We start from the raw sequence: 10,255 nt of genomic DNA on the forward strand, positions 1-10,255 counted from the left end.
TCGCATCAATTATCATATTTAAAAATTATTTTTTAATCAATATTTTCATTAAAATAATAGCAATTTGATTAATTTTTAAAAGGTTAATTAAATTCAAAATTTTTAAAAATTTAAAATTAAATAAATAAATATCAATTTGACAAAATAGAAATAATAAAATTATTTATTACTATACCTGAAAGAACCAGCGGCTTTTGAACTGGTAGAAAGAACGTGACGGTCAAAGAAATATTCTTCTAATATTGGCCTCTAAAACGCATATCTATATATAACATAAAACTAAGAGTTTTTACTCTTTAGAATTTAATAGGGTACTTTAAGCAATTTCGAAAAATTTAATAAAACACTTTAAATATTCTAAAAGTAATTAATTTTGTATTATTTTATTATTTTATTAAATCTTTCAATTTTTATTTACATAATTAAAGTTTTGTATAATTTTATAATTAAACTTATAAAAGTTAAAAAAATTAAAAGTCTGTAAAAATTATTAAAATCTATAATTTGAAAAAAAGTGATTTGGTACAACAATACTCATGAGCATTATATTTTATATCTTTATATTTTTTATATTTTTACGTCTTTATTATTAATAATTATTTCTATTTTGAATCATTGGCATTAATCTCTATTACATTAATCAATGGTCAATGGTTTGACCTTCACCCTAAGTATGTAGTAACTTTAAAACTCGTGACTAGCGTCTACCCCTTAATGAGTCTACAAAACACAAGAGATTAGTCACTTGACTCGCTCCAATATATACCTTGGGAAACTAAAAATTTGTAGAAGGTTATTAAAATCTATAATTTATATAATTAAAGGTGAAAAATTAGAAAAAATTTGATAAAAATTAATAATTTTCCGAAAAATTATGAACCATATGTTTTATATATAATTACTTAGATGATGAAATAATAAATTTTATAAGGTTATTTGAAAATTATTTATATTTTATATGTATTTATTTAAATTATGAAATCATAAATTTCATAAGGTCAATGGTTATCTATAATAGTATTAAAAGCCTAAATTGTGATCTATTTATCGCGGGTTCATTTTCTCCGTATCACTGGACTAAGAAAATAAAAGTAAAAAGTTTTAAATTTCTCTTATTTTATTTATATTTTTAAAAAAATCATAACAATAAATTTTAAATTAAACATCATCTAGAATAACTTAGTCATAATATTTCGTAAGCTCCAAGACTTTACTCCTTAATAAATTTTAGACAATTAACTTCAAATTTAATATATTGATGTTATTGTATTTACAGTTGCAATCTCATTTAAGTTAATTTTCAAAATTAAAATTGTCATTTAATCTCTTTAAATCTTTAATGATGTCAGTTTTAATTAAGGGTTCAACATATTGGTTGAATTTGTTATATTTCCTTCCTAAATAATTTTATAGTAAATTTGATTCACCTAACATCTTATGTATTTTATTACTGTAATTTTATCCAAATTTCTTACTTAATTCTACTATTAACTAAAGTTTGATTTTTATTGCATCTTTTGACAGATGAATAGATAACTTAATGATAAATTAAAAAAAAAACATACTTGCAGCTTATTTTTGCTATGATAAATACTTAGCCTTCTAAGTTGAAAGTATATTCAAATCAATATAGTTTATTAAACATTTTCATTAAGGTATTTGTTGTTATATTTTCGTATACATTAATATTCTCTTTCTATACATGGGTCCGATACTATAATCACATAACTTTTAAAAATATATCATATTAGCCGAAATTAAAAAACACAACTACAAGCCTTACTAAATATTTATGCTATTTTCATCACTTATTCCTCTATTTATTATTCATAATATTATACCTTCCAATTTAAACTAATTAAATAAGAGTAATTTAAGGTTGTTAGTTGAATTATTAATTAAAATAGTAATTTTTCCTTTATACTAATAATTTAATTTATTAGTTGATTGTATTCTAAAGTTACTTAAAATAATATAATTCTATAATTATAAATTTTAATAATTTTTTTATTTTAGAAAATCTTTATTTTAATCTATCAAAAGCATAACCCTACATCGTGGGATTATATTCCTCAAATAGTATTGTATATGTATATGTATACATACATTAATATTTAGTGATTAGATTATATGGAAAAGGAATATATGCATAAACAAAATAAAGGGAGATTAGGAGAGAAGAAAGATGAAGAGTTGGATACAGCAAGGCACGTAACGTTGGACCCATTATAAAGTATATATCAAATTTCTTTTTTTAAAAAATTGGAAATAATAGGTTAGTTCGTTGTATTTCATTGGAAATTTCCCTTTTATCTCTCTTCTTTTTTTTCTTTTTCTTTTTTTACCTTGTTTTGTTAATCATCAGTACATGCCAAATAAAATCTTCAATAATCTTACAAGGTCGTTTTCCTATTTTCATTCTCTTGGCAACCTTTGGGGTGTTGGGTAGGCTTTTCTCTTCTGTTTTTTTCTCCTATTAACTCAATTTTTCGAACCTCGAAACAGTGATAACTTTCTCGTCTAGGGTATCTTTGTTAGGGAATCTTAAGGTGAGTTGGCAGCGGAAATCTAGTATAAGGTTTGGATAGAAAAGAAAGAACAAGAAAAAAAACCATATTGATTGAGGTTGTTCTAAGAAGATTGATAATATTTTTGTCAGCCAACGTCTGTGTTCTTCGCCTTGTCTCCTCTTTTGCCCTTTTTAGGTGCTGATTCTTGCTTCCCTGGGGTTGGGTGTGTTTGTTGGGATCGATTGTTAATCCATGTCTGAAGCAGGGCAACATAAGGTGGGTGGGGGTGGGGGTGATCAGGGCAATGGCACAGGGTTTGGTGACACCACTTACACCAAGATCTTTGTCGGAGGTTTGGCTTGGGAGACCAAAACTGATACCCTCAAACGTTATTTCGAGCAGTTCGGAGAAATACTAGAAGCTGTTGTCATTAATGACAAAACTACTGGAAGATCAAAAGGTTACGGCTTTGTAAGCTCCCCCTCCATCATATCTTCTTCTTCTTCTTTTCCTGTTCAAAGTCAAGGGTTTGATTATTATGGTATATGTAGGTGACGTTTAAGGATGTTGATTCGGCTTTGAGGGCTTGCTATAATCCATTTCCTGTGATTGATGGAAGAAGAGCAAACTGTAATCTTGCATCGCTTGGTGCTCAAAAGAATCGTCTATCTTCTGCTTCTCACTCTGGTCAGTATTCACCCATTTACATCAAATCAAAATATGGCTGTTAGATTATATTTTTTCTCTCCCATATTTTGCTGCTTAATTTCCGTCACCTTAATTGCTGTAATCGTATTTATTGCTTTATGATCAGTTTTCGTATGTTTGGCATAAGTTGCAGGGATTGAGAAATTTAGCCCATCCGCACCAGCACCACCACCTCGAGTCATGGCACCATCCGTTGCTGCTACTCCGGCATTTTACCGTCAATTCATTCCGCAATACGCATTTCCTTATTCGGCTTACGGGTGGGTAGATAGATCGGATTTCATAATCTCTCTGCCTTGCTTAAATTGTGTTAATTTCTTGTTTCCGTAGGTGGTTCAATGTTCTAAAAATGATTGTCTTTTGAACATTCAGGTATCCTGGCTACACGCAAAATATGTCTCCAATGGTTAGTCTCTTGTTATCATCTTATATTATACCTTCATACATATAATAGGCCTAACAATTGAACATAAAATGTGTGATCAAAAGGTAATACAAACATGACACAAATACATGAATGCATTGTTTTTTATATGGTTATTGTTGCCAACTTGTAACATGAATCCTTGATTTTGTTGTCTAAGATGAAACATTACAAAAATGTAAAAGCAATGTAGTGATTTGAAATTGGTGAATGTTATTTGCAGAGCTATTACAATGTATATGGAGGGCAAGCGTTCTCATCCCATTACAGTAGCAGTGGGGCGTCAGGATCCGCTGGAGTCTACATGGGTTACTTCCCATTCTATCCCCAGCATGGGCATGGGCATGGGCATGGGCATGGGCATGGGCATAGCAACCAAAGTCAACACCCCAAAATAACTCACTATCCACATTTGGCTCAGCAATACCGACCATTTGGGAACTTAACCCTTGCTCCCTCAGCCTCTGCCGCACCTGCCACATCGCCAGGGACTACCACCTCTGCGCAAAATTCATCAGCCTAATTGGAAGTTAGAATATCATAACTAGGGTCAATAGTAACATGGATACAGACAAAGGAACTTAACCATTTTTAGCTTTGTTAGTTGGATGTACATCAATTTGACAGGCCACAATTTACACTTTCACCACTTTCTGGAAACACTTTTTTTCTTAAATTTTATGTCTCAAAATGATCCCTACAATGTCTGTCTTCTTATGGCAATATATATAAATTTGTATGAAATGAACATAAAATCATAGGATTCTAAGTTTTCTTATCTAAAAAAGCAAAACTGGGTCTGAAGAACTGTGGAAGACAGACAAGTTGGGGGTTTGCTTGGCTTGTCAGTTCATCATACCCTTCCTTGGCATTGCAGTTATATTGTGGAGTCACTGTCTTTCTCTGTCGCATGTTTAAAAAGAGAAAAAAGTAACACATTCGTTGGGCATTATTTTTCCTTTTTCCATTGTCAATCATTTTGCATATTCGGCTTCCGGAATTCATGAAGCATGTCGGGAATCCAAGAATATGCACACACACACACACAATTAAAATAATCATAGAGTATCACATTATTGTGCATATAGAATTAATTTTACTCAATTTCTCCGCGTATAAAAAAACACCGTTGTACAGCAAATCCCGCCAGTGGAAAGAGGACGATTGGCCCACATTTCACCGGAAAAAGGCAAATCCCAACTTTTCAAATAAGTAGGTGGCATTGCCTAATCCATTTTTGTGGTTGATATGAAGCACTATCATTTACCCCCTCTCCCCCCCAAAAAAAAGAGAAAGAAAATTATTGTTAAATTCCTTGCAAAGATTATCATTTAAAGGATCTGATTCAGGTGAAAAAGACAAGAAACCACATTATTATTTATTAGTTCAAAATTTCCATGCCTTTCGGCATGTAGCCAATTCCAAAACTAAAATTAATTTGTGACGCTTTTGTTGCAATTCTTGCTCAATGTTGGTCACGGACATAAAAAAAAAATACTGATAACATAGCTTGCCTAATTATACCATTAAACATTGAATCAGCAGAATCAAATCATTAATAGCATTAGAAACAGTATTAAACTATAGTTGTACAATCTGTCTTTAGGGATCACCCCTAGCTAGGAGTGAATTACAATATGAAATTAACATTCATATCCTCAAAATCCCCATCCAACTCTCTGCAAGCTAAAGAAATCCGACCCCCTATAAGTAACAAAGATACCGACTAAGATGTGGAACTCTGTATGATAACATTAACGTCAAAAGTACCTTGAATGTACTTGCTGTAGCTAAGTATGTATATGTTGGCGGTTGATCATTCCAAAAAGGAAGAAACAAGAAAGGGTGATTAGTTCATCGCAGGGAGTAGAGCACGGGGTTGAATAGGCGTCTTTGATGGGCTTACTCTGCATTTGCAACGCACATAAAATTAGGGAAGAATTTGAATTTAACTACCCAAAGTCTGATGTCTATAAACCAACCTTATGGGCAATGATCCCAGAACTGCACCACTGCAGTTGAGAGCTGCGATTGCACTTTCTGCCTGCAAGAATGGAAAACTTATGAGGAACTCCAGAAAGCATGCGGCAGCATAAAATCTACAAACAATGCATGTAGACACATTTTGGTAGTTCTACTCTGTAAGTAATTGCGGAAATGACTTACGCTAAACAGCTACAGCAGATTGGTGACCCCAAAATTTTTAGCAATAAAGTGGATAGGGGAGGGGCAATAAGGGAATGATAACGTAACAGCTTAGATCCTAGTTTAACTATGCTTCTTTGAACATGCAGAGCAGCAGAAACAACACTCAGGAATAATCTAGTAGATTATATCACTTATAACACAATTTTATCAAGCACTTATCTTCACACTTTTGCTCGACTACCGAATCACAAGTTCTCAACCAAAATTATACGAAATGGTCAAGAGGAAAATGAAGGGAAGAGCATTTACTCATCGTCAAAATTGGCAACAACATAGAAAATTGTTCGTCTTGTGGAAACACAACAATCAATAAGTTCCTCAGTTAAAGAAAATGCAAACCAACCAAGTGTATGATGCAATAAATGGCTGTAGTACTGAATATAAACTAGACAAGTACAAAGCAGACACGCTCTCAACCAAATAGACAATCAGCCAGTCTAGCTGCCAGCATAAGATATTGAGAGTACATCACAAGACAAAAGAAGCACAACATCCTGATTGCATCCTCTGACTAGGTTTGTCATTACAAATTAGCTTCCAACAACACCGCATATAAAAATCGAGATTTAAGTGAGTCCCAAGTCCACATGACTTCCCCAGTCCTAGGTAGCAATCAGGATAGACAAAAGAAAGGTAGATATTTATAAACCTGCGAATTGCAGAAAACATCTAGTTGCAACACATTAACCATCCTTCACTCAGTCAATAAAGGTTCCATAGAGCTTTGTTCATGCTTCCACAAAACTTGAGTACAAGCTCGTTATTTCACACTCCTTAATACGAATAACTCATGGATCATGAGCCACAATCATTAACTGCTCTTATAGCCTTGCAACTATGGCTGCAAATGCACTATGAATGATCATAGCCTCGCAAAAAGACAATATCTTCCCAATCCATCAGTCCAAGAGATTCAGTAAAGAGAGAAGGGAGCAACAAGAGGATTGGGACTACTGTTACAGAACCAGTCATTTCCACAATTTGGTTCTCCTAAATCAACTTCCATAGTTCAATTTGACAATGTTTATCCAATATAGTTCACATCCCAAGAAAGGATACATGAATGACAAAACTAAAAGAGGAGAAGCCAAGAGAGCTCTCCCACTCTTAACACTTAGTTCATCAAATGAGAACTTAAGGTCAATAATCCATCAATGAAAAGCTTAAAGAAACAGGTAAGGCTTGGTAAATTATTCATCTAAGAAGTAGCTAGATAATGTAGAAAAGGAATAAGCCATGCTATTTTTCATCAGAGAATAAATAAGCTTTGGGGTTATGCTAAATCGTACAGAATTTTTCTCAATTGGAGAAACAAGTAACCTCATCTTACACCACAGAAATAGATCTTGCAATAGTCTCATTAAATAAACACAGAGAGTAAATACCATTGTAAACTCAACAAAAGCAATACGAGATGAATGATGGTAGTCTCCCAATATCCTCATGCATTGAACCTACCAAAAAGAAAAAAAATGTTTGGCAAAGGATCATAAAAACTGTTATGAGAAAAGCAGCATTTGTAAGAGAGGTCACATGAAAAACTACAAACCTCCCCACAAACTGATTCAAAGAAGAGTTTGACATCAGCTTGAGTAACCTGTATCAATTGACCAAACAAGCCATAAATTATTGCTCTGGCAATTGATCACACAGGCATAAAGCCATTCTAGAAATAGTGGACATTAGAAACTACCTTCTTGTCTATGTTTGTACAATAAATAGTCCTTGCGCACATCTCCCGCTCATCCTCAGACTTAAGAGCATAAAACATTTGAAGTCAATTAATTACAGATGAAAACAAATAAAACATGATTCTGATTCAGTTTCATATACAACTGTTAATAAAGATCATTCATCATATCTATGCTTTACCCTCGGTAAAAAGGTTGGATTAACAGGTGCAATTGCAGTCTTGGAAGGCAGCACTCTTACAGGGTAATAACCAAGAATAGTCCCAGACAAATTCAAAGCAGCCCTAGCATCCTCTACAAGAACATTGAACTGTCAATACCATAAAATGAAGTACATGTCAATGCTTACTTCCTGGGACAGGCAAAAGACTTCTATGATACCTTCATTATAGAACTCAACAAAGGCAAAGCGGAGAACAGAGTTAGGATCACCACATATGCGACAATCAACAACCTTTTGGCCAAAATAACAGAACGTTATTTTAGGTTAATAATCCATCACTACAAAATTTGAAATAAAAATTGCAAATTTTGTACTAAACAGAAGAAGGAAGCAAAGAGAAGCACCGGTCCACAGCTCAGAAAGAGACCAGCAAGAAGCTCCTCGGTAACCTATACAACAATAAACATAATAAATCAGTGAGATATCAGTGCAGAAAAAGTAAAACCGAGGCAAAAAACTGTAAAATGTCACCTGTAGATCAATATCAGATACATAAACGGTCTTCCTAATTACATCCTCTTGCTGTGCCATATTGGTCCTACCATTCAACCTTCTCTTCCCTTGGCTAAAGTTATTCCTCTTCTGAATTATAAAAGAACGGAGAAATCAACAAAACATATATATATATATAATTGTTATAAGGATTATGAAGAACTCCAAAGAAGCAGAAAGTAGCAACATACTCTTCTATTAGTATGTCCATTGGTGTTGCCAGAATTAGTGTATACTACAAAACTGTCAGTACTATATCCAAAGCCATTTTCCAAATGCCCTTTATTTTGATTTTGGTTATCATTAAGATTATGATGATGATTAGCAAGGGAAGGAGGCACAAATTCCTCAGCCAGAGGGTTAAGCTTGGACAAAATCTCGACCAAATTATTCATATGATTGTTGAAAATTTCACCATCACCCCCATTTTCCATATTGCTAAACTCATTACACCCAGCCGTCTTTGTCAGCATCTGCTGCTGATTCTTCTTATTAAACCCATTTTGCATCTTACTATTGCTATCGCCATCGTTGATGGCAGCTGCTGCTGGATTTAACTGTTGAAAGTTGGCTTCTTTAGCATCAGTCGCGGAATCAGTTCTGGGTTTTGATTTGTCTGGAGCGTTTACCGACGCTACAGTGTTTTCCAAATTCTGTCCCGCCGACCCAATTTTCGCCCCAGCGTTCTCAGCAACCGCCATGATCAAATGGAAACTCCTCTATAAAAAAACGTTTTTCTTTTTTCAGATTCTTCTGTAAATAAACAAAGAAACCATCTTTAAGGTTCTGCCTTATTGATGATCCGGAAAACTAAGCCCAGAATTGAAAAAAAAAAAAAAAAACGAAGCAGCAGCTATAGTTGGTATTAGAAGGGCAACGTACCTTCCCTTGTCTGAAAGGGCTTACATCGAAGTAAAAACCAAATCCATCCCAAATATCGTCACTTTATGTAGAAAGGAAACAATTAAAAAGGACAACTTTTTCTTTCACTTTTATTTTTTTATATGTTAACTTTATGTAATTTATAAAAAATTAATGTACAAATTAAATATAATTCTGGTTGAAATAGGTAAAAGTTGTATATGAAAATCTAACTCTGTGCAATATTTTGAGGGTTTATGTTGCAAATCTAACTTTAGTTATTTGAGGTATCTGGTATGTGAAAGTTTATTAAATGATTAAGTGGATTCAAGTGTTGAGACAACAAAAAGAAGCTTTGTTTTTATTTTTGACATCCAAAGAAGTGAGTACTCTTGGATCTATTGACTTTTCCATTAATAACACAATTACAAGTTTGAATGGTTACAGAAATAAATAGTTGAATTTGTTATGTGTTTTAATGTGTGAAAGACCATGGCTAGAAATGTGATCTTGATTGATAAGAAAGTGATTTTGACTTCAAATTTGCATAAAATGAATTGATAAATGTCATGGAATTTTTATTGTCATGGTACAGTGGAAAAGTGTTTTTTAACAATAAAGTGTGATTATGTAACACTCTTCACTCATCCCCATCGTCGGAATCGAGTTACGAGATGCTACAGTACAAAACGGAAAAATCATAAACGATTAACAGTAAAAAATATTTTTTATAAAAAAAATAGTAAAAAATATTCAATAACTTTAATCAATTTAATCATGAAACACCATTTAAAACTTTTTTCGAGTCTTATAACGTGAGCTCTAAAGTTGACTCGGGAACAAACAAAGATTAAATTACAACATTTTCAAATGACAAAGACAATCATGCAAAACATGGGTCACATGGCCATGCATCCTGGTCGTGTAACTCTTTGAAGTTGTGTGGATCAAAATGTAAAACTTCATCAAAAGTCACATGACCGTGTGGTTGGGTCGTGTAACCAACTAAGACCATGTGAAATCTACATGACCAAATCTACAGTACTTAAACTGGCGTGTGGCCAGCCCATGTGACAAGCGGGAACCGTGTTGTACAAATGCTTTCTAAATTCTAGTGAACACACAGCCATGTCACTGG

The 10,255-nt window shown here is 33.2% G+C and overlaps 2 protein-coding genes across 5 annotated transcripts; one reads left to right on the forward strand and one right to left on the reverse strand.

Annotated features, from left to right (window-relative positions):
• Window positions 1-2,369: 2,369 nt before the first annotated feature.
• LOC105791242 (uncharacterized) lies at window positions 2,370-4,345 on the forward strand. 2 transcript variants are annotated; one of them, XM_012619228.2, is made up of 5 exons: window positions 2,370-2,981; window positions 3,062-3,197; window positions 3,346-3,478; window positions 3,591-3,624; window positions 3,866-4,345. In XM_012619228.2, exons 1-5 carry the CDS (start codon window positions 2,763-2,765, stop codon window positions 4,163-4,165), a joined length of 822 nt encoding a protein of 273 aa, XP_012474682.1. In that variant the 5' UTR covers window positions 2,370-2,762; the 3' UTR covers window positions 4,166-4,345. The 2 variants fall into 2 exon arrangements, with proteins under 2 accessions (XP_012474682.1, XP_012474683.1); XM_012619229.2 differs by having other exon boundaries at window positions 3,352-3,478.
• An 830-nt stretch (window positions 4,346-5,175) lies between these two features.
• Window positions 5,176-9,280, reverse strand: LOC105791241 (polyadenylate-binding protein-interacting protein 10). 3 transcript variants are annotated; one of them, XR_008198650.1, is made up of 12 exons: window positions 9,139-9,264; window positions 8,448-9,009; window positions 8,236-8,346; window positions 8,109-8,153; window positions 7,923-7,995; window positions 7,723-7,835; window positions 7,544-7,603; window positions 7,400-7,447; window positions 7,236-7,304; window positions 5,625-5,686; window positions 5,413-5,549; window positions 5,176-5,346 (listed from the first exon to the last, which is right to left on the reverse strand). XR_008198650.1 is itself a non-coding variant. In XM_012619227.2 (11 exons), the coding sequence occupies exons 2-11, from the start codon at window positions 8,955-8,957 to the stop codon at window positions 5,492-5,494; spliced, it is 1,149 nt and encodes a 382-aa protein (XP_012474681.1). In that variant the 5' UTR covers window positions 8,958-8,975; window positions 9,139-9,280; the 3' UTR covers window positions 5,176-5,491. The 3 variants fall into 3 exon arrangements, 2 of the variants coding, with proteins under 2 accessions (XP_012474681.1, XP_012474680.1); XM_012619227.2 differs by having other exon boundaries at window positions 5,176-5,549; window positions 8,448-8,975; window positions 9,139-9,280; XM_012619226.2 differs by having other exon boundaries at window positions 5,176-5,549; window positions 9,139-9,263.
• Window positions 9,281-10,255: the final 975 nt, after the last annotated feature.

Source organism: Gossypium raimondii, chromosome 8 (assembly GCF_025698545.1).
Source record: "Gossypium raimondii isolate GPD5lz chromosome 8, ASM2569854v1, whole genome shotgun sequence".
Classification (NCBI taxonomy): Eukaryota; Viridiplantae; Streptophyta; class Magnoliopsida; order Malvales; family Malvaceae; genus Gossypium; species Gossypium raimondii.